The following is a 24,796-nucleotide window of genomic DNA, read 5'->3' on the forward strand; positions in this document are numbered from 1 at the left end:
CTCAACTCCCCTCTAATCGGGGATCTAATTCAAAAGCATAAGAATGAGCAGGCTGGATGCAGAAATGTTGTTTCCTCTGTCTGGAGGGTCTAGAACACGGGGTCACAGCCTCAGGATGCAGGGTAAGCCATTTTAGGACTGTGATGAGGAGTAATGTCACTCAGAGAGGGTGGTAAACCTGTGGCATTCCCCACCACAGAAGGCTACGGGGGCCAAATCACTGAATATATTTTAAAATGAGACACTATTTAAGATTGAGACTCTAAAGGTGTCAAGGGGTATGGGCCATCATTGGAGGGTGGCATTGAGATAGAGGGTCAGCTATGTCCATATTGAATGATGGAGCAAATTCAAAGGGCAGACAGGCCGATGCCCGTTCCTTATTTCTATGTTTAAATCTAAGCACGCTGTTTATTGACCGCTGTGTTAATGGAAATGGGCCCTTACTTTTCACTCTATGTTGGCCCCTCATAATTTAATGCACCTCAATTAAATCTCCCTTCAGCCTCCTCTGTTCCAAATAAAACAACTCCAGCCTGTCCAATCTTTCCTCATAGCTAAAGTTCCCCATTCCTGGCAACATCCTTGTAAATCTACTCTGTACCTTGTCACAATGCCTTGACCAGGACTGAATACAATACAGCTGTAGCCTAATTGGTGTTTTCTTGCAGTTCGTGTCACCTCCCTGATCTTATAGTCTATGGCTTAGCAAATAAATTAAAGTATCTTATGCTTTCTTGGGCATCTTATCTACTTGTCCTGTTCTTTCAAGATCTGAGAACATGCTCTTTGAAATCCCTTTCCTGCTCCACACTTTTCTGAATTCTGCCATTTATGACACATTCTCTTGCCTTGATCCCCACCCTAACAAATGCTTTCCCTTGCATTCCCCACTTCCATGGGTTGAGTTCTATTTCCCACCTGACCCGTACATTGATTTCTTCCTGAAGTCTGCAGCTCTCTTTCTCACTGTCAACCACACAGCAAATCTTTGCATTCTACGCAAAATTATTAATTATGCTTCCCACATTCAGGTCTAAAATCATTGATATCTCCCACGAAGAGCAAGGGACTGAGTTCTGGACCCTGCAGAACCCTGCTGGATCGACCTATCAGTCACAAAACCACCTGGACACTCCTTAAAGACACCCCTTTCACCACAGTCACAGAAACACAGCATCTGCCCTAATATCATCTTATTTGGTTAGCAGAAGAATGTTCTAAACAACACCTTGGGCAGTTTATTATGTTAAAGCTGCTCGATAAATACACGTTTTTTGCTGTTGTTGAGTTGCGGTTTGTTTCTGTTCAGGTTGAATTGGTCCAATGGCATGTTTCTCTCGATATCCCAGCAGTTTACCTTGTGGTCCTGTTGGAGTGGATTCGTGCCAACTGATCACATTTAAATGGAAAAAGGCATAGATGAGCCATTACTTTCAATTCCGTAGCAAAATGATTTGGAAGAAAGGAGGGAATCTGAGACCAGATCAAATCTTGTAATGGAAAATGTATCTGTTTTAAATGGTGGCACTTTGACTATTTTTATTGCAGGCACTCAACTGTCAAAATACTGCGGAGCAACAAACCAAACAACATGTGAGAGGTGTCTGGATGATACCTTCACCGAGCAAGTGCATTCTTTAAAAACATGTTATCACTGTCTGGATTGCAAACGAGGTAAAACACAAACGAGGTACTACTGAGCCATAGAAAATATACTCCGGTGAGCCAAACCTGTATTGAAGATCTCGATGAGCTCTAGTTATTTTCTGTGACTGTGAAGCTGTGTACTTCACTCCCATTAAAACTTGCCATTTCCACATATCTCAAGTATTGCACATTTGTGTGCTTAGTATTCCCAATGGAATTGTAATTGTACTATTCATCAATATCTCCTTTTTAACTAGTTATTTTTTGATTTGTTTTTTATTGAATTTTCAAACGTGATTTTAGAACCACTGCTTAAAGGTTTGCCTTTAAATCTTTTTCTTTTGAAAGTATTTTTATTCAGCAAATTTTCAACAGTTTTACAAACAAAAACAACCCCCCCCCCCCCCCACACACACACACACACACACACACACACAGCAGTCAACGAAAACCAACTCCCGAAAACGCACGATGAACAAGCCTCAACAAATGTAGAACCCCTCATTCTCCCCCCTCAGCACGAACTTCACCTTTTCCAGGGTCATAAAATCCAGCAGGTGTTCCCGCCACGCCGGGGCACACTGTCCCACAGGGATCGGTGATCGACTCAGCATTCTATGGACAAACCGTTCTCACTTTGCCCCTTGGGCAATATTTAATCAGTATGTTGGATAAGTGAATCTCCATATCTAAGGATTCAATCCATGCCAGGGTTTCTACAGCTAAGGTGCTTTTCACCAACTTTTTTGGCTTCCCAAGCCAAAAGGGCAATACATCATTCTTTCCCAAAAATATGATTAATCCTGCGGTACTCTGCAGTACTGGGGCTGTTTAGCACAGGGCTAAATCGCTGGCTTTTAAAGCAGACCAAGGCAGGCCAGCAGCACGGTTCAATTCCCGTACCAGCCTCCCCGAACAGGCACCGGAATGTGGCGACTAGGGGCTTTTCACAGTAACTTCATTTGAATCCTACTTGTGACAATAAGCGATTTTCATTTTCATTTTTTTGCACTCTAATATCCATATGGAAGATTGGCATATGAAGCACCATGAAACATGACCAAACTCAGAGCACCTGGTTTACTCAAGGCTGGGAACCTGAGTGTGCATTTCTCCTAGTTTAACTTCTTTAATGTTTTGCTTGCACTTAGAACTGCCTCTACTATATCATCATGGTACTCAGCTCCAACACACCATAATAGGCATCAGAACTAGTCTGTGTGAAAAACCAATTCAACCGTCCAATCAGTCTTCTCAATTGATTGGTTTCTTCCTTGGATGTTAGCTGCTCTTTATGAAGATCTAACCCGATTTATTGGGATGCAACATTTTCTAGATAAGATTGTTGATTCAATATCACTGCAAACTTATTTTGTTTGATGTTTAAATCCATGTGTTTAAAGGTCCCTGAAGCTTGAACTCCTTCTGATCCTTGAACTCCTTCTTGGTTTTACCGATCACCCATTGTTCAGATTCTACAGAACTTCCCCATAGAAAATCATCCTCCTGCATGATAAAGATTCCTGCTAGTTTCTCCTTGGGGTACCAATGGAACATTGCAGTCTGCTTTGAACTGGAAGCAACCCATTTTCAACAGGACCTACCTCATAGGAAACGACCGTACTCCTGATGCATCATTCAATCCGTAAAAACACTCATTTAATTTCCAGTTTTTCTTCTATATCGCCAGCTTCGTTAGGTAATTTCAAAATTACTTCCCTTTGAAATTGCTCACTCTGCAAAAATGCAGCTTTTATATCTATTGATTTGCACTCCCAGGAGTATGTTGCTAAAATGTTGTCCACCCTGACCTCTTGACTCCAAAGTCTTTCCTCAAAACCCTGAGCTACCAGTCACTCTTTAGCCTTGTGTGTGCTGTCAGAGAGCACCTTTTCCATGCATATCCACCTGTGTGACCAGGTGAGCTGTCCCTTCTCTGGTATTTCAGTATATTCTTTCCAAATTCTTTCCAACTTTCCAGCTCTTTGTTTTGCTTCTATTATCAGCTTATTGGCAGCGACTAGAATTTCTCTAAGATGAGGCCTTCTATTTCTTGCTTGTTCTGCAGTTCTCTTTCTGGTCAAGCTACCATGTTTACTCACCCCCTTCTCTCTTCCTGCACTGCTACAGCATGATCTTTCCTGCATGTTTTCACAGTCCTGTCTGAGTCAAAGATCTTTTTGTGGTTCACTGTCAGAACTCACACTGCTTTCTGGCCTTCCATATTTTTGCATACTTTTGCCGATCCACGGGTCTTATCTCCTGACCTTTAACCAGCACATTCAACCCATGTTTATATTCACCACTGGCCTTCCCTATGAAAGCGGTATCTCTCCACACATTGGCCCCTTATATCACTGTGTGATCTCTGTTGCACAGACCATTACTGAATGGGCTCTCAGCCACAGTGGGCATAACTATTATGTCCAAATTTTCACACATGTCTCAAAACTCCCCAGTGGCAAAATTCCCTGTCATTATCTGTCAGGAATTTTGCTGATGTCCCCAATCTTGTTCCCATCCATTTATCCATAACCAAATCAACAATAGTCCGTTTGTCCTTACCAGTGGATAGGCCAAACCTGGTCACCATATCGATAAAGCAGAAAAATGCCTCTATGTTTGTCCCATGGTCCATTGCCACTGCATCATTAAATTCCTTGGCGAGTGGCAAGCTGCAGTTTTCCCTGTTCATACTCTTCATCCAATGCTCATACCTTTACCCTAGAAATTTAATTGGCTTAACAAGGTAATTATCAAATGATATAATTGCTAAAACATTGACAATTGGATCTTTAAAATATAAGATGTAAGGTGATGGGTTTCGGGGGTGGTGGCAGGTTGGGATTGAGTATTTCAGGGATTTGTTTATAGGGGACAAATTCACGGGGCTGGAGGAGTTGGATGAATTGTATGAACGATCCAATGGGAGTGGTTTTAGGTACCTGCAGGGTGGGGATTTTGTGTGGAGTGGGCTGCTGGCTCCGGTGTTGCTGGACAAGCTGTTATCGGAGGATCAGATAAGGGAGGAGAAGGTGTCGGATATTTATGAGGAATTGATGGAGTCGTTCAGAGACTTGGGGGAGGATATTAAGCGCAAGTGGGAGGAGGGGCTGGGTGGGGAGTTGGGGGCCGGGACGTGGGTGGAGGCCTTGCGTCCCCATCGTGTGCGAGGTTGAACCTCATCCAGTTTAAAGTGGTCCATAGAGCCCACATGACGGTGGCCGGGATGAGCAAGTTCTTTACGAGGATGGAGGATACATGTGGGCGGTGCATGGAGCCGCTCGGCGAACCATGTCCACATGTTCTGGCCGTGTCCAAGGCTGAAGGGGTTCTGGCACGGGTTCCCGGACGTGATGCTGGGTTTGGAGCTGGTTCCGAGTCCGAGTTGGCGATATTTGGCGAGTCGGAAGACCCAGGAGTCTAAGGGGGAAGAGAACTGATGTTTTGGCCTTTGCCTCCCTGATAGCCCGGAGATGGATTTTGCTGGAGTGGCGGGACTCAGAGCTATCGAGAGCGGGAGAGTTGGTGAGCGACCTGGTAGAATTCCTGAGGTGGAGAAGGTTAATTTCGCTCTGCTGGGGCCGGAGGTGGAAACAGTTCATCGATTTCTTCATGGAGAATTCAGGGGTCAGCAAGTGGGAGAGGGGTTTTTGGGGGTGATATAATGGGGAAGGAGGGATGTAACGGGGTGTTGGTGTCACAGGGTGTTGGAGGGTTGTGGTTGTTTGTCTGATATTCTGTATTTTGTGTATATATGTTAAATGCCTTGAATAAAAAGATTTAAAGAAACTATAGTGAGTGATTCAGTGATGGTCATGTCACTGAATGTTAGAACATCCACACTTCTGATTTTATGATAGAGTGAAGGTCATTGATAAAGCAGCAGTAGATGGTTGGGCCTCGGGCAGGACCCGAATAAACTCCTGCAGAGATGTCCTGGGACTATGATTTCCAACAACCACAAACAACTTCCTTTGTGCCAGATACATCTCCAAATGGTGGTGTATTTGCCCCCGATTCCCATAGAGTCTATTTTTGCCACATTCGGTCATAGAATCATAGAATTTACAGTGCAGAAGGAGGCCATTCGGCCCATCGAGTCTGCACCGGCCATTGGAAAGAGCACCCTACTTAAGCCCACATCTCCACCCTATCCCCGTAACTCAGTAACCCCACCCAACCTTTTTGGACACTAGGGGCAATTTAGCACAGCCAATCCACCTCAACTGCACATCTTTCGACTGTGGGAGGAAACCGGAGCACCCTGAGGAAACCCACGCAGACACGGGGAGAACGTGCAGACTCTGCACGGACAGTGACCTAGCGGGGAATTGAACCTGGGACCCTGGAGCTGTGAAGCAACTGTGCTAACCACTATGCTACTGTGCTGCCTCCAAATGCTGCCTTAATGTCAAAGCAGTCACCTTAGACTCACCTATTGAATTCACCTCTTCTGTGCATCTTTGAAACAAAGCTGTAATGAGACCAGGGGTTGAGTTGCTTGGCAGAAACCAAACTGAATGTTACCGAGCAGGATATTGCTGAGGGAGTGCTGTTTAGATTACCCAATTCATTTTTTTCAATTAAGGGGCAATTTAGTGTGGCCAATCCACCTAGCCTGCACAACTTTGGGTTGGGGGTGAAACCCACGCAAACACGGGGAGAATGTGCAAACTCACACAGACAGTGGCCCAGGGCCGGGAATGAACCTGGGACCTCGGTGCCGTGAGGCAGCAGTGCTAACGGTGCTGCCCCGGTGACACCTTCCTGATGATCAAGACTAAACTGATGGGGTGGTACTTGGCTGGGTTGGATTGGTCCTGCTTTTTGTGTACAGGACACACCTGGACAATTTTCCACATTGCCAGGGAGATTCCAGGGTTGTACCTGTACTATAACAGCTTGGCTAGAGACACCATAAGACATAGGAACAGAATTAGGCCACTTGGCCCATCGAGTCTGCTCCGCCATTCAATCATGGCTGATATTTTTCTCATCCCCATTCTCCTGCCTTATCCCCATAACCCCGATCCCCTTATTAATCAAGAACCTATCTATCTCTGTCTTAAATTCACTCAGTGATTTGGCTTCCACAGCCTTCTGCGGCAAAGAGTTCCACAGATTCACCACCCTCTGGCTGAAGAAACTCCTCCTCGTCTCTGTTTTAAAGGGAGATTTAGTCTGAGATGGTGTCCTCTGCTTCTAGTTTTTCCTACAAGTGGAAACATCCTTTCCACGTCCACTCTATCCAGGCCTCACAATATCCTGTAAGTTTCTATAAGGTACCTCCTCATCCTTCTAAACTCCAACGAGTACAGAACCAGAGACTTCAACTGTTCCTCATACGACAGTTCTTCATTCCAGGGATCATTCTGGTGAACCTCCTCTGGACCCTTTCCAAGGCCAGCACATCCTTCCTTAGATACGTGGCCCAAAAATGCTCACAGTACTCAAAACGGGGTCTGACCAGAGCCGTATACAGCATCAGAAGTACATCTCTGCTCTTGTATTCTAGCCCTCTCGACATGAATGCTAACATTGCATTTGCCTTCCTAACTGCTGACTGAACCTTCACATTAACCTTAAAAGAATGATGAACAAGGACTCCCAAGTCCCTTTATGCTTCTGATTTCCTAAGCATTTCCCCATTTAGAAAATAGTCTATGCCTCCATTCCTCCTTCCAAAGTGCATAACCTCACACTTTTCCACATTGTATTCCATCTTGTTTTGCCACTTCTTTGCCCACTCTCCTAGCCTGTCCAAGTGCTTCTACATATCTTTGCATCATCTGCAATCTTAGCAACAATGCCTCCAGTTCCTTCTTCCAGACACAGCAAGATGTGGAGCACAGGTTTTCAGAACTATTGCCGGTATGTGGTCTTTGTCCATAGACTTTGCCGTATCCAGTGTCTTCAGCCATTTCCTGACAGCACGTGGAGGGAATTGAATTGGCTGAAAACTGACATCTATGATGCTGGAGACCTCAGGAAGAGCCGAGATGGATCATCTACTTGGCACTTCTGGCTGAAGATGGTTGCAAATTCTTCAGCCTTTTCTTTTACAGCGATGTGCTGGGCGACCCCATAAAGATAATAATGGATAATTGTGGAGCCTCCTCCTCCACAATTTGTTTAATTAATCACCATCTTTCACGACTGGATTGGCAGGACTGACGGGCTTAGATCTGATCCATTGGTTACGAGATTTCTTACAGAGTTCACCCTCCTGACGTCCGTTGTTAGGCATGCATGTAGTCCTGCGTTATAGCTTCACCAGATTGACACTCTTCGGTATACTTGATGCTGCACTTGGCAGGCACTCCTGCATGTCATTGAAGCAGGGTTGTTTTTCCCAGCATGATGGTAATGGTAGAGGGGGATATGCCAGACCATGATGTTACAGGTAGTAGTTGAATACAATTCTGGATCCCTCCTGGTGACTCAATAGATGAATTTTGCTTGGCAGCAGTTCTTGTTTTTTCTTCCATTTGGCAACTCTGCGGGTGATTCAATGTCAGCCTTCAGAGATGTCGATCGGAGTGACAATAAGGCAAGCTTTGCATCTTCTTATGTCTTTCAGCATTTTATCTGGACGTGTCTTTCTATAAACCCGTGTCCTCTAGGGTAATGTGGCAAGGAGGTGAAGATGTTGAACCCATACTATTTAGCAAATTCCGTAACTTCTTTGGATGTGAACTGGATGCCATTGTCACAGATTAATCTTTCAAGTATCCCTTGCTCAGCACACAGAACTCAAGCTGAAAAGATTGCTGTAGCTCTCAAGTCTTTCATCTTTGTGATAAAAGGGTAGTCGTCTGTGACATACCATTCGTGATTGTGTGTAAATAAGTTGGCTCCTACAGTATGCCATGGCCTGGGTGGTACGTCAGTAACTATCATGTCTTCTTTCTGTTGTCTGTTTCTATATTTCTGGCATACATACAATGATGTAGACACATATTTTCAATGTCTTTGCAATTTCTGTACAGCTAATTCAGCTCCGAGCCTGTACTTACTTCTCCGTTCCCATGTCACCTTCATATATCTTCTGAAGAAGATCTTCCTGCGTTTGGGTATAATATTCTGGGTCCCTCAAGCAGATCACCATTTTCTCGTGCAATGCCATCTCTGATAGATCAATACTGCCATATTCTGTCTGTCTGCTGTATCTTATCAGGCCAACTTTCTTCACTTGCTGAGGAAGCATCTGTAACTCATTATCTTTGTTGGTCTCATCTCTAGTTTGACTCAGTTTCAGTGATATTACGTTCACTGTGTGATAGATCTTTATATCTAGATCTTCTATTTTGTGTTTTTCCTGTGGTGTCACCTGAGATAGGGTAGCTGCCAGCATTATTTCACTTCCTGGCACGTATCCCAAAGGGAAATTGTAACTCTGAAACCTTAAGAGTAACCTCCGAACTTCCTGCAATGGGGCTGTGCTGAGTAGTCGCACATCAGGTGGCTCTCCTCCATATGACAGAAAAATAGGCACTTTTGGCAAAGTTTAATCTGCAAAATTGGACTTCTACATTCCCTCACCCTCAACAATAGTCCGAACAACAAAATGCCAGGGAGCAAAAGCTGGAGAGGCTGCAGGGACATCAGAAATTGCAGCAATGGCCAGGAGCAGCGAGCAAGCGGGTCGACGGACATACGAGGCAAGACACCCCCGAGAGAGGGAGACCAACGACTCAGAAAACAAGCCCCCCCCCCCCCCCCCCCCCCCCCCCCCCCCCCCCCCCGCAGCCTGGCGATAGATGGAGGATGTTCCTAATCAAGGAACTAAATGCAATGAAGGACGACATTAAGGCCGAGATAAAGGCGATGGTTAAGCTCGCGGTGATGGAGGCGCGAGTCGGCATGTGGACAACGCTCAATGGAATGGGGAAAATCTAATGCCGAGGGGAGCACGACTAGAGAGCTGCAAAAGGCATCGACAGATCAGGGAGCCTGAATCGTCACCCTGGAGGCCGAGATGAAGAGGTTGGTGGCAACCCAGGGGAGCCTGAAAGGGAAGGCCAAGGACCAGGAGAACCGGTGGAGGAGGCAGAATGTTCGGGTAGTGGGCCTGCCGGAGGGGTATGAGGGCAGGGACCCCACTGAATACGTGGCCAAAATGCTGGGCAACCTGGTTGGGAGGGTCAGCTTCCTCAAACTCTCAGAGATCAACATGTCTCTCTGACCAAAGCCCAGGGCCGGGGAGCAGCCGAGGGCGAAAATAGCCAAGGTGCACAAATATCAGGACTGAGAGAGGATCCTTTGCTGGGTTTGAGAGATGAAGGCATGAGGGACATAAAATAAGAGTATACCAGGACATTGGGGCAGACCATGCAAAGGCGGCCCTGTACAAGAGGAAGGTGAGATTTGGGATGTTAGTCCCAGCCAGGCTCTGAGTAACTTACCAGGGCAAAGATCATTATTTTACTGTGCCAGCAGAGTCCGTAAGAATGGTCTGGACGGGCAGCTGGAGGCAGCGATGAGGAAATCACAGGGGAGGCGAAGGAAAGAAATGGACAATATTGTGCAGGACTGCATCGCCTCACTATGAACAGGGGATCCCGCTGATAGGAACGAGATGGCGAGGACAGCAGAGCGGGGGAGAGGGTGAGGAGGAGGCAGCAGGGATACCAGCAGAGTGAGCGTAGGAGGGGGTCAGATCGACCCTGAGAGGGGCGGGAGGGGGGGTCACCACACTTGCGGGAAAGCTAGTGCAGGAGCTATGAGAGGGGGGGGGGGGGCCGCAGCGCATCACCACCGGGGAAAGGAAGGGGGGTGGGGGGGGGCAGAAAACATCTGACACAAGGTCATAGAGCCTGGAACAAGGGCACAGGAAAGAGAACCCCCCCCCCCCCCCCACAAACAGAACAGGACAGGGAGAGGGGGGCGGGGAGGGCACCGCCCACATGTAAATAGCGAATAACTCACTATTGTGCAGTGAAGGGCCCAGAAAAAGACTTTGAAACAACAAAGAAAAGGGGCGGTGGGGGGGGGGGGGGGGGGGGTTCTGACACAAAGGAAATTGATATGTACATTGTAATCAACACAGTTACCCTTACCACCTATATGATGTACAACATGTAAGAACTTCAATAAAAACACTTTTTAAAAAAGGAGTAAGCTCTGTAATCTCGCTGGTGCTTTACACAGATTCTCCTTGTAGATCTGGTCCAGTGGCTGATCAGCACTCTCCAATTTGTACTTTCTCCCTTACAGATATGAATGGAACTTCTGATAACCATACATGACTGTTAAAAGCTCTCTTTCTGTGTTGATATACCTCTCAGCTTGAGATGAGAATGCTATCGGTTTTCCCGATTGTACTACTACAATCCCAGTTGGTGTTACTAATGGATGGGAAGGTCCCAGAATGAAATCCTGGCTCAGAAGACGTTAACATTTTACTTTTTTAATAAAACGTGAAGAAACAGAGTCACAGAGCTACCAATGAGTAAAACCCCATTTATGAAAGATGAAAAGTTTGATGATAATATGGTACTCCCTCGCTCCCGCTATCTTCTCAAATGTACACAGATTTCAAGGATAACACTGCACTCTGAAACCAAATAGCAGATGCCATTCAATGTATCTGTCATAGATATCTCCTAAAATTCCCCCAGATGATTGTCACATGGCTGTTTCTAAAGTCTACTTTCAAAAAGACACACTTTTAAACCTTCTTTCTAACAATGTTTTACATCAGCTGTTTTCATCAAAAATCCACCTCCAGATTTTCCAACTCTCCTTTCAGGATTCCTTTGTCTTGAATGAAATGAAAATTGCTTATTGTCACCAGTAGGCTTCAAATGAAGTTACTGTGAAAAGCCCCTAGTCACCACATTCCGACGCCTGTTCGGGGAGGCTGGTACGGGAATGCTTTTACACAAACTGATATACACCCACAGATTGCTCCACAATTATTTTACTAACGGCTCACAATTTGTTGTAAGATTACACAAACCTTAGAACTACTTCAACTATATTTCAGACTTCTCACTAGCCAACCCCTTCTCAGCTCTGTCAGTTCACTGTTCTAATTCCAGTTCTTCTTTGTCCCTTTAACTTTAGACTTCTTGAAAACTTAATTGCTCTAGTTTCCTTATCTAAGGCGAAGTTTTGGGCACTAGCCTTCTTTTCCCATTATTCCATGGTAAGGCTTTTCTTCTAGCAGAGCTGAGAGATATTCCCTCTTTAGCTGTGAAGCTTTTACTTCTCTGGCTTCCAGTTAAAATAAACTCAAAAGGCCAATTTCCCGAAAGGTGCCCTGGCTGCTAAGCAACATCTCTTTCCTTCTCCAAGCTTTTATTTACTTTCCATACTGTAAAACTCTCTAAGCACAGTAGATACAATTTGAACTAAAACCAAAACTCCCATACAGACAAACATCTTTGTTTAACATGAATCTAACTAGAGTTTTACCCTTTGCTATGCAAAATCACGAAATTAGACACACTTAAATCCACGGGCTTAATTTTACAGGGCACACTGTGCCCGAAAGGCAGCTTTCCCCAGCACAGTGTGGCTGAAAGAAGCCAGGAGACCCCACTCTAGGATCTACCCAGCTCTCAACACCTTGTGAGATCCAATGTGATCTTGTGAGACGTTGCGATGTAAATCCCACCCATTGCGGGCGGGATCACTTTTGAGCAAATCTGCATATTCGAGCGAGGTACCAAGGCGTGGGATCTCTCTCCTTCGCCTTAGAGACCTCGGGGGTCTCCAGGAACCAGAAAGAAAGGCACATGTGGGAGTCTCCCAGGGGGTTCGAATGGGATAGTAACCCCTCTTAATGGCTCCAAGATCTTTGGAATTGAGGCAAATTCTCAGCTGTCCATTTGGGTTCTCTCTCACCACAATGAAGTTTACCCAATCTGTAGGCTTGGAGTCTCTGGCAATCGCCTTCTTTTCCTCCATCTCTTTCAGTCTTACCTTTCAGTACTTTACAAGAGGGATGAATCACTGGTTTAACCGCTGGGTCAGAGGTGATGTGATACTCAAATTCTTTATGGGCTGTGGCTATACATCATTGCTGTGCCGGTCAACATTTCGTTTTTTTGTCTTTGCATGATTGTTTTTTCTTTGGGCACTAAAGTGAGTCGATTTTCAAAATCAGCATTAAATTAATATAAAAAGCTTTGGGATTGCTGGCAGACACGTACTGCCACCATCTTGAGCACTCTTGTTGACTTTTGGCTCCAAGATGTTCAAATTTTAAGTTTGTAAACTTAATGTCGCCATGCTGACTGGTTCAAAAAAAGCAACCAGACTGAACTGAATCTGTACACGTCACTTTACACTCCAGTGCAGCTGTGAAATGTGGCCCTTTGGAACACCCACACATTAATTCCTAGATATTTACGGATAATACAACAATATATAACAGCTCAGACTCCATCAACTCTGAACAGAAACAAAAACAGAAAATAACTTTTCAGTTTATTTTCTGTTTCTGTTTCAGATTTCCAGCATCTGCAGTAATTTCCTTTTACTGCAGACACACATATAAGGTTGTTGGGGAATAAAGTTCTCTCCACAGACTCCCAAGTATTACAGCTCGTCCTCCCAACATGTACAGTACACTTGCATTTTGTATGCCATATGTGTTGGGTACACACCTTTCTCGAAAAATATACTCAATCAGCAAATTCCAAAATACTGATCCAATATAACAAAAATAAATATAATTTAGCTGGTACTAACTTTCGCTGAAACAATGGCCTTGGTTCTAGAGCTGGTTTAACTTTAGATTTGGTTTTTAAATTAGTACCCAATTCTTTTTTTTTCCAATTAAGGGGTAATTTAGCGTGGCCAATCCACCTACCCAGCATATCTTTTTGAGTTGTGGAGGGGGAGGCCCACGCAGACACGGGGAGAATGTGCAAACTCCACACGGACAGTGACCCAGAGCCGGGAGTGAACCCGGGTCCTCGGCGCTGTGTAGCAGTGCTAACCACTGCGCCACCTTGTCGTCCCTGTTTTTGAGTGTCAACTTTTTGGAAGATATTTGTCAGCTTTTCTGAGTTTGTGCTTTAGCGTACATGTGAACTGAACAGATGTGCAGAGAAGTACCATTTCCACCATCCATGTGTTGGTGATTTAATCACTTGTGAATCTTAACCTAAAAGAACTAACCTTTGCTGGTTACTAGCCGCCTCCAACCCAGTTAAAGTGGTCACTTTCCAAACCTATAGAGTGAGAGCAAACTATTTCAGACATTGAACTACGACTGATGTTTTTCTGATCTAGAGGGATTCGTTGTATATGAAAAATGTCAGTTTAATAAAAACACTGTGTGTGGCTGCCGCGTTGGGTACTTCTGCAGTAAAAAAGGGTTTTATACGTGCTGGAATTGCAAACGTCATACACCATGCCCAGCAGGAGAAGGGATTAAAGTGCCAGGTATGATGATAGACTGCATGTTTGAAAGGTCAGTAAGCCAATAATGTCACTGTATTAAATCTGTGGTGTGTATATAGAATCTTAAGCATATAAGAAGGCCATTTTGACAGAAAGAACTTGCATTAATGTAGTGGATTTCAAGTCCTCCGAATATCCTAATGTGTTTTACAGCCAAAGAATTATTTCTGAAGTGTAGTTGTGTTTATGCTGTAGGGAAGGTTGGTCGCTATTTCACACACTGGAAGGCTCATGGCATTGAAGTCCACTACATAGAACATAGAACAGTACAGCACAGAACAGGCCCTTCGGCCCTCAATGTTGTGCCGAGCCATGATCACCCTACTCAAACCCACGAATCCACCTTATATCCGTAACCCAACAACCCCCCCCTTAACCTTACTTTTTATTAGGACACTACGGGCAATTTATCATGGCCAATCCACCTAACCCGCACATCTTTGGACTGTGGGAAGAAACCGGAGCACCCGAAGGAAACCCACGCACACACGGGGAGGACGTGCAGACTCCACACAGACAGTGACCCAAGCCGGGAATCGAACCTGGGACCCTGGAGCTGTGAAGCATTTATGCTAACCACCATGCTACCCTGCTGCCCCTACATTAACGCAAGTTTTTTCTGTCAAAATATAAGAAAACAAGATTAGCTATTTTGGTGGGATTTCAAGGATCGCGGGAGAGTCGGGGAGAGTCCAAAATCGGGAAACGAGGCATTTGGGTCCAACATGCGGATAGGACAAAAGCTGCGAAGTGTGTACCTGTGGGTAGGAGTGCCACATCACAAACGGGTGTTACTGCCTGGCACCCTAATCAGACTTTGTTGCCCAGACACATCGCCTGAGGCTGCACAATCTCAGGAGCAGCAGAAAACAGCCAAACACCCTGGAGCTGGGCGACACCCCTGCAGCCAAAGGATGGGTGTGTGTTTCCGGGGGGGGGGGGGGGGGGGGAGGGGGTTTGAAGAGATGTCGGACAGCATGTGCCACAGGAGGCTCTGCCTGACCAAGGGGGGACTGTGGGGCAATTTAGCGTGGATCAAACCCGGACCTCAGTGCCGTGAGGTAACGGTGCTTACCACCGCACCACCACCCCCACCCGCCGCCGTCCTCCTATGAATCTCGCGGCTGCATCCTAGCGTCTGCATCAGCTCCAGGATAACCTGGTCCAGAGGCTCAGCATCCGACTGGGACCCGTGTCAGAAGCTGAATCCTGGAATCCAGCAGTCTGCTGTCTCCCCTGGATGTTCCTGCCTCCACCTGCGGTGCATCAGCAACTGTGTGGTGCTCACCAGATTGTGCCCCAGAAGCCTACCCACTACCTTTGCCCATCCAGGTGTGTGTCTCTGTGCTGGCGGAGGGTGGGGATGACAGCTGTGATGCCTCAGTGGTAGCACCCTCGGAGGTCTCCTCTGAGGTGTTCTCATGAGTGGGGGGGGCACAGATCATTCTGTCTGAAATGACAACACTCGTGTGACAGGTCACCTCAGAAGCACAGGCCAACCTCGACGTCGGTGACTGGTCAGCAACCTCCAGGACCCGACCTTCATTGAGGGTGAGGCACTCTGCCACCCGTCTAGACCCTCTCCCACCTGTTGTGGGCCACATTCTCCTGCGGGGACAGACAGAGGGCATTGTGAGCCGCATGCTTCATAAATCTCAGGGCCGGAGGTAGCATGGCGGGTGTCAGGCGTGGGCATTGCCGCTGGGCATGGGTGGGGTGTATAGGTGGGTGCCAGGGTGCGCAGGGGCACAATATATTGTGCTGGGGTTGGGTGGTGGGCCGTTGTGGGGTGGGGGGGTGAAAGGGGGAGGGTTGCAGGCAGGACTGGTGTCAGTGAGCCGTTGCTAAATCACCCGTGTGGCCCGATGGAGGTCATTGAGCTTCTTGCAGCACTGGGTGGCAGTCCTCTTGGTGAACCCCCCCCGTGCTGACGGTCGCTGCCAGTCCTCCAGGTGGCATTGGCTGCCCCGGTGACTGACCATTCGACCCCCTCGGGGGAACAGGGTAACCTGTCTGGACTCCGCCGCATCCAACAGTCTGGTCAGGTCGGCATCTCTGAATCGTGCGGCTGGTCTGCGCGGTGGCGTGGCAGCGAGCTGTCTGGGGTTTGCTGTGCGAGATTGTTTTAAGAGCCTTGTTAGCGGCAAGCTGCCGAGAGCAGTCAAGGTGAATCAGCTGGTGGGGCAGTTTTTACAGCGTGAAGCCTGGGAGGCATCATTAAATGCCCTAATTAACGTTGGGTACCGGTAACGGCTTCGCTGTGTCGGCTGTCAGGGTACACCCGGCTTTGCCAGCTCATTACCACACTGAGAAACTTGTCCATTAGATCACAACTATGGTCATCAAAACAGCTAATGGAACAAGTGGGTTTTATGAAAAGAGATATTTGGGATTAGTTTGGTTAACCACAGTCTACAATTAACACATGTTACCAACAGCGTGATAAACTGGTGCCATTCACTGATTTCCGGGATTGCTGCCTGCAACCAGCATTACTCTCTCTGCTCATTGGCTGCACAAAATCCGATATCTCAACTGATTGACACCACTTAAGGTGTAGAAGCATAGAGAGGCCATTCAGCCCATCATGTCTGTCCCGGAGCCCGCACCTCATAAGGGAAGCCATTGTAGTTGGGTTGAATAGCGAGATTCATTTGAAACAGAATCTGATAGTGAAGAATGGCTGAACTGCAAAGAGGACCATCCTCATTGGCAGCGAGTTTCAGATCATTACATTTCCCCCCAGCCACCATATCGCTTACCCAAAACATGAAATCTGTGTCCCCTGGCCCTTGTACCATCAGATAATGGGAACAACTTTTCCCATTATCTAAACCTGTCTTAATCCTGTGGGCCCCTATCAGGTCTCCCCTCAATCTCCTTTGCTCCAAGCAGACTAACACCAGGGTCTCCAACCTAACTTTGCAGCTAAATTCCTTCATTCCTGGAATAATTCTGGTAAATCTCCTCGACACCTTCTCCATGGTCCTAACATCCCCCCCTAAAGTGTTGGGACCAGAACTGGACGTCATACTTGAGTTATGGCCTAACCAGGTTTATGTAAAGGTCATAGTGTGTGAGGAAATCTATGTTTGTGGATTTATTTTGATGTTTGCGGCGCGGTGATTGAGGACGACAGCAACCGGCATATCTGGGACCACGGCACAAACCCAGAATGTTGCAAAGGGACAGCCCACCCAATGCACAAAACATAAGAACATAAGAACTAGGAGCAGGAGTAGGCCATCTGGCCCCTCGAGCCTGCTCCGCCATTCAATTAGATCATGGCTGATCTTTTGTGGACTCAGCTCCACTTTCCGGCCCGAACACCATAACCCTTAATCCCTTTATTCTTCAAAAAACTATCTATCTTTACCTTAAAAACATGTAATGAAGGAGCCTCAACTGCTTCACTGGGCAAGGAATTCCATAGACTCACAGCCCTTTGGGTGAAGAAGTTCCTCCTAAACTCAGTCCTAAATCTGCTTCCCCTTATTTTGAGGCTATGCCCCCTAGTTCTGCTGTCACCCACCAGTGGAAACAACCTGTTTCTAGGTTTCTAGGTGGCTAATAGCATTTATTTTCTTTACAGCAAAGGTCTGAGAGCAATGTCAACTCAATGAAGCTGAAGTGCAGTTGTCTGCTCCATGAAGAGCAGTTATTAGCAGTGGTGCGCTGTGGAGTTAGGACTGTGCCTGGAATTAGACACTGGAGACTGGCTTGGCCAACACAGTGGGACACAGTCTTAGAGGCAGATCAGCTGAGCTGGGAGCACAGACCAAGTCGGCTAGATCTGGGAGCAGATAAAGGTTTTGAGATAGTGTGCGTTTTGGTGAGGATTGTACCTATGGAATCTGGGTGCTGTGGAGCTGTTAACATCCAGAAATCTCACCATCTCTTTGAAGGGGAGGAGCAGAGATTTTTCATGAGGAAGAGAGAGTTTAAAATAAGTTTTGTGACTCACGGTAATGACTGACGTCTGGATGGGTTGCTGAGAAAATTCAGGGAATCTGTTTTGGGTGTGCCTGCCATTTAATGTGCAGCTTGTGGTATGTTTGACCACAGTTTTCTTTGTTAATTCATGTTTACCTCATGCTAATTCTGGTAATTCTTGGAACTGTGAGGCAGCAGTGTTAACCACTGCACCACTGTGCTGCCCCCAACTTTACTCTTTTAATTAGGATAGCACGTAGTAGCAGACCATTTTAGGAAGTAACATGCATCTTGGAAGGACAATTTGCAACCGCAAACCAGAGGACTCAGTATACAAGGAAATTGGCAGCTCCTTCTGCCCCAGACTCCTCCCCCCCCCCGCCCCCAAAATCCCTCCCACGCCCCTCTCAAAATACACTCCCCATCACCTCTTAGCGACCAACAAGTGGCCTAGGGCTGCTTGATCTTAGGGTGGGAAATGAGCCTGTGGCATTAAAGAAGGCTTGTGAGTTAATATTACTGATGATCCCAGGAGGAAATTAACTCCCCAGAAAGAGAGCCCATTACATTCTGGCTCCAAATTAACTCCCCATGTTGACAGTGCTGAACTCCATTCACACATCTCACTGTAGTGAGCTCTGTACATGTAAATATATGAAGGGTTAATGTGCAGTCAGTAGAGTCAGATGATCACTAGAGGGCAACACTAACAAGAGGTGTATAAACAACCACAATCTGTTTTCCCACTCTCTTCGGGTGTGTTGTAGCTTTTTTTATATAAATTTAGCATAGCCAATTATTTCTTTCCAATTAAGGGGCAATTTAGCATGGCCAATCCACCTAACCTGCACATCTTTGGGTTGTGGGGGTGAAACCCACGCAGACACGGGGAGAATGTGCAAACTCCACACGGACAGTGACCCAGGACCGGGATTCGAACCCGGGTCCTCAGTGCCGTAGTCAGCACTGCTAACCACTGTGCTAGCACGCTGCCCCGGGTGTGTTGTAGCTAGAGGACAGACGTATAGCAAGCTCAGAGTCTAAAGTATAATATTTCATTGTTAATCTAAATCTGCCTTGTCTAATTCGAACACCAGTGTAAGTATTGAAGGAAAGAACTCACAAGCAAATTGATTAGTTACTCAATAAATTATTTGTTATCATTGGATGACTTTGAGTATTCATCATCTAAGTTAAGTTCAACTCAGCAGAAACAAATGAGTTTCAAATATTACTCCCGAGTAATATAACACTCACTTGTGCAAATTTATTGAAAGATTTAAAGTTATTTATTTTCTGAAGTATGTGATATTGCCACATCTGCTTTCAGGAACAAATACAGCAGATAATATCTGTGGGAAGTGTCCTCCTGGGACTTATTCAGATTCGACAACTGTGAACAAATGCAAACCAATCACTGAGTGAGTTTACCAAAAGTAATCCAGAATAAAATTCATGTTACTTCATTACAGTGTAGTTAACTGTCATTTTTGAATGTTTTAAAAGCGAATTTGCCTGGATTTGGTGTGGTAAATAGTGAGGAGGAAAACCTTAGATTATAGGACAATATAGACGGTCAAATGGGCAGAACAATGTGAGATGCAATTTCACTGTGAAAAGTATGAGGTGATGCATTTTGGGAGGACTAACAAGGCAACGGAAAATACAATGAACGTTGGGGCACTAGGAAATATACAGAGGGATCTTGAGAGCATGTCCATAGAAGGCAGCAGGACAGATAGATAAGGTGGTTAGGAAGGCACATGGGATACTTGCCTTTATTAGCCAAGGTATGGAATATAAGAGCAGGGAGGTTATGATGGAGCTGTAGAAAACGCTGGTTAGGCCACAGCTAGAGTACTGTGTACAGTTCTGGTCACCACACTATGGGAGGGATGTGATAGCACGAGAGAGGGTGCAGAGGAGATTCACCAGGATGTTGCCCTGGGCTGGAGCATTTCAGCTTTGAAAAAAGGCTGGTTAGGCTGGGGTTGTTTTCCTTAGAGCAGAGAAAGCTGAGGGGGGGACCAGATTGAGATGTACAAAATTATGAAGGACAAAGAGAAGAGATGGTAGATAGGTACAGACTTCCCCCTTTAATAGAGCGGTCAATACCAGGGGTATTATATTTAATGTAAGGGGCACAGGATTTAGAGGGTATTTGAGAAAAGTCCTTTTTACCCAGAGGGTGGTGGGAATCTGGAACTCGCTGCCTGAAAGGGTGGTAGAGACGGGAACCCTCACAACATTTAAGAAGCATTTAGAGGAGCACGTGTAATGCCTCGGCAGGATTCTCACTCAAGCATGAAGGGAAATGAGATTAAACAATTCAGACATTTTGTTATTTTCTTTGACAAGACCACATGCAGATACCAGTGAGAATGGGTGTTGCCTGCTTCTCACTAAAGAAGCTGTGTACCCTTGGCAGGCTGGTGCCTAGAGAGTACAGAGCATGGAAAGAACAGTAGGAGAGCAAATGGAGAGCAGGGGCATTGAGAAAGCACAGCACAGAGACATCAGGAGCATGAGGAGTGCAGAGTCTGGAGAAGCAAGATCCCGGAGTGAACAGGCATTCCAGGGAGAGCAGAGCACAGGGAAGAGAGCACTTTGGGAGCAGGGGATGAGCACAGTGGTAGCAGAGCACATAGAGACAATGAAGATAGGGAGAGCAGAGTACGGAGAGACAATGAAGATAGGGAGAGCAGAGCACTGAGAGATAATGAAGATAGGGAGAGCAGAGAGACAATGACGATAGGGAGAGCAGAGCACTGAGAGACAATGAAGATAGGGAGAGGGAGAGCAGAGAGACAATGAAGATAGGGAGAGCAGAGCACTGAGAGACAATTAAGATAGGGAGAGCAGAGCACAGAGAGACAATGACGATAGGGAGAGCAGAGCACTGAGAGACAATGAAGATAGGGAGAGCAGAGCACCGAGAGACAATGAAGATAGGGAGAGGGAGAGCAGAGAGACAATGAAGATAGGGAGAGCAGAGCACTGAGAGACAATGAAGATAGGGAGAGGGAGAGCACAGAGAGGCAATGAAGATAGGGAGAGCAGAGAGACAATGAAGATAGGGAGAGCAGAGCACAGAGAGACAATGACGATAGGGAGAGCAGAGCACTGAGAGACAATGAAGATAGGGAGAGCAGAACACTGAGAGACAATGAAGATAGGGAGAGCAGAGCACCGAGAGACAATGAAGATAGGGAGAGGGAGAGCAGAGAGATAATGAAGATAGGGAGAGCAGAGCACTGAGAGACAATGAAGATAGGGAGAGGGAGAGCACAGAGAGACAATGAAGATAGGGAGAGGGAGAGCACAGAGAGACAATGAAGATAGGGAGAGCAGAGAGACAATGAAGATAGGGAGAGGGAGAGCACTGAGAGACAATGAAGATAGGGAGAGCAGAGAGACAATGAAGATAGGGAGAGCAGAGCACCGAGAGACGCTACCGCTGCCGCCGGCCAAGTACACCACCAGCCCGGTAGTGGTGGCGACCCTGCGGATATGGGGCCAGTGGAGGAGGCATGTGGGGGAGATGGGGGCGTCTGTCTGGGCGCCAATCTGCGACAACCATCGGTTTGCCCCCGGCAGTATGGATGGGGGGTTCCGAGTATGGCGGCGAGCAGGGGCGGGAAGGGTGGGTGATATGTTCCTGGAAGGGAGCTTCGCGAGTTTGAGGAGCTTGGAGGAGAAATTTGGGTTGGTAAGGGGAAATGATTTTAGATACTTACAGTTGCGGGACTTTGTTCGTAGACAGGTCCCATCTTTCCCGCGCCTCCCGCCAATGGGGATCCTAGACAGAATAGTCTCTAGGAGGGAAGAAGGGGAGGGCAGTGTCTCGGGTATATATAAGGTGCTCATGAGGGAGGAAGGGTCCCAGACAGAGGAACTGAAACTTAAATGGGAGGAGGAGATAGGCGGGGAAATGGAGGATGGGCTGTGGGCAGAGGCCCTGAGTAGGGTAAACTCGACCGCGACATGCGCTAGGCTCGGGCTGATCCAATTTAAGGTCGTTCACCGGGCCCAAATGACGGTGGCTCGGATGAACAAATTTTTCGGGATAGAGGACAAATGCGCTAGGTGCGCGGGAGGACCAGCAAACCATGTTCACATGTTTTGGGCATGCCCTGAGCTGAGGGGGTACTGGGAGGGATTTGCGGGGGTCATGTCCCAGGTGCTAAAAACAAGGGTGGTGATGAGTCCAGGGGTGGCAATTTTTGGGGTTTCGGAAGACCCGGGCGTCCAGGGGGAGAAAGAGGCCGATGTGCTGGCCTTTGCTTCCCTGATAGCCCGGCGACGAATATTATTGGCGTGGAGGGACTCAAAGCCCCCGAAGACTGAGTGGTGGCTTGCGGACATGTCGAGTTTCCTGGGGATGGAAAAAATTAAGTTTGCCTTGAGGGGATCTGTGCAGGGGTTCACCCGGAGGTGGCAACCATTTATTGACTTCTTTGCGGGAGAGTGAGCGTCAGGCGGGGGGAGGGGGGGGGGGGGGGGGGTAGAGTAGAGTAGGAGGGAAAATATGGCGGGTAGTACCGGTGGGAGGGGAGCGGGCTTGTGCAATATGTTACGATGGAAGTATTGAAAGTACGTGGATGTTTGCACATTTTTGCTTCCTTTCTTATGATGTCTGTAACTGTTTATAAAGCCAAAAACTACCTCAATAAAATTGTTTATTAAAAAAAAGAGCACCGAGAGACAATGAAGATAGGGAGAGCAGAGCACTGAGAGACAATGAAGATAGGGAGAGCAGAGAGACAATGATTGGATAGGATTGGATTGGATTGGATTTGTTTATTGTCACGTGTACCGAGGTACAGTGAAAAGTATTTTTCTGCAAGCAGCTCAACAGATCATTCAGGACATGGGAAGAAAAGGGAATTAAACAGAATTCAAGAAAATACATGAGAATACATAATAGGGCAACACAATATATACAATGTACTACATAAGCATTGGCATCGGATGAAGCAGACATGGGTGTAGTGTTAATGAGGTCAGTCCATAAGAGGGTCATTTAGGAGTCTGGTGACAGTGGGGAAGAAGCTGTTTTTGAGTCTGTTCGTCCGTGTTCTCAGACTTCTGAATCTCCTGCCCGATGGAAGAAGTTGGAAAAGTGAGTAAGCTGGGTGGGAGGGATCCTTGATTATGCTGCCTGCTTTCCCCCAGCAGCAGGAGGTGTAGATGGAATCAATGGATGGGAGGCAGATTTGTGTGATGGACTGGGCGGTATTCACGACTCTCTGAAGTTCCTTGCGGTCCTGGGCCGAGCAGTTGCCATACCAGGCTGTGATGCAGCCCGATAGGATGCTCTCTATAGTGCATCTGTACTATACAATGTACAGTACTGTACAATGAAGATAGGGAGAGCAGAGCACATAGAGACAATGAAGATAGGGAGAGCAGAGTACATAGAGACAATGAAGATAGGGAGAGCAGAGCACTGAGAGACAATTAAGATAGGGAGAGCAGAGCACTGAGAGACAATGAAGATAGGGAGAGCAGAGTACGGAGAGACAATGAAGATAGGGAGAGCAGAGCACAGAGAGACAATGAAGATAGGGAGAGCAGAGCACTGAGAGACAATGAAGATAGAGAGAGCAGAGCACAGAGAGACAATGAAGATAGGGAGAGGGAGAGCACTGAGAGACAATGAAGATAGGGAGAGGGAGAGCACAGAGAGACAATGAAGATAGGGAAAGCAGAGCACTGAGAGACAATGAAGATAGGGAGAGCAGAGCACAGAGAGACAATGAAGATAGGGAGAGGGAGAGCACTGAGAGATAATGAAGATAGGGAGAGGGAGAGCACAGAGAGACAATGAAGATAGGGAGAGGGAGAGCACTGAGAGACAATGAAGATAGGGAGAGGGAGAGTACAGAGAGACAATGAAGATAGGGAGAGCAGAGCACAGAGAGACAATGAAGATAGGGAAAGCAGAGCACTGAGAGACAATGAAGATAGAGAGAGCAGAGAGACAATGAAGATAGGGAGAGCAGAGAGACAATGGAGATAGGGAAAGCAGAGCACATAGAGACAATGAAGATAGGGAGAGCAGAGAGACAATGAAGATAGGGAGAGCAGAGCACTGAGAGACAATGAAGAGAGGGAGAGGGAGAGCACTGAGAGACAATGAAGATAGGGAGAGGGAGAGCACTGAGAGACAATGAAGATAGGGAGAGTAGAGAGACAATGAAGATAGGGAGAGCAGAGAGACAATGAAGATAGGGAGAGCAGAGTACGGAGAGACAATGAAGATAGGGAGAGCAGAGAGACAATGAAGATAGGGAGAGCAGAGCACTGAGAGACAATGAAGATAGGGACAGCAGAGAGGCAATGAAGATAGGGAGAGCAGAGCACTGAGAGACAATGAAGATAGGGAGAGGGTGAGCACTGAGAGACAATGAAGATAGGGAGAGGGAGAGCACCGAGAGAATGAAGATAGGGAGAGGGAGAGCACTGAGAGACAATGAAGATAGGGAGAGGGAGAGCACTGAGAGACAATGAAGATAGGGAGAGGGAGAGTACTGAGAGACAATGAAGATAGGGAGAGCAGAGCACTGAGAGACAATGAAGGTAGCGAGAGGGAGAGTACTGAGAGACAATGAAGATAGGGAGAGGGAGAGCACTGAGAGACAATGAAGATAGGGAGAGGGAGAGCACAGAGAGACAATGAAGATAGGGAGAGGGAGAGCACTGAGAGACAATGAAGATAGGGAGAGCAGAGCACTGAGAGACAATGAAGATAGGGAGAGGGAGAGTACTGAGAGACAATGAAGATAGGGAG

General features: G+C 46.8%; 1 protein-coding gene across 2 annotated transcripts in view; it reads left to right on the plus strand.

The window, feature by feature from the left end:
* The window catches only part of LOC119950578 (tumor necrosis factor receptor superfamily member 14-like), a 55,037-nt gene that overhangs the window by 11,134 nt on the left and 19,107 nt on the right, over nucleotides 1-24,796 (plus strand). The window contains exons 4-6 of one of the 2 annotated variants that reach the window (XM_038773126.1): nucleotides 1,552-1,677; nucleotides 13,900-14,052; nucleotides 19,334-19,424. In XM_038773126.1, coding sequence (XP_038629054.1) covers nucleotides 1,552-1,677; nucleotides 13,900-14,052; nucleotides 19,334-19,424 — 370 coding nt within the window. The remainder of the gene's footprint in view (nucleotides 1-1,551; nucleotides 1,678-13,899; nucleotides 14,053-19,333; nucleotides 19,425-24,796) is intronic. The other variant, XM_038773127.1, reaches the window with a different exon arrangement.

This window comes from Scyliorhinus canicula, chromosome 16 (assembly GCF_902713615.1).
Source record: "Scyliorhinus canicula chromosome 16, sScyCan1.1, whole genome shotgun sequence".
In the NCBI taxonomy this organism is placed as follows: Eukaryota; Metazoa; Chordata; class Chondrichthyes; order Carcharhiniformes; family Scyliorhinidae; genus Scyliorhinus; species Scyliorhinus canicula.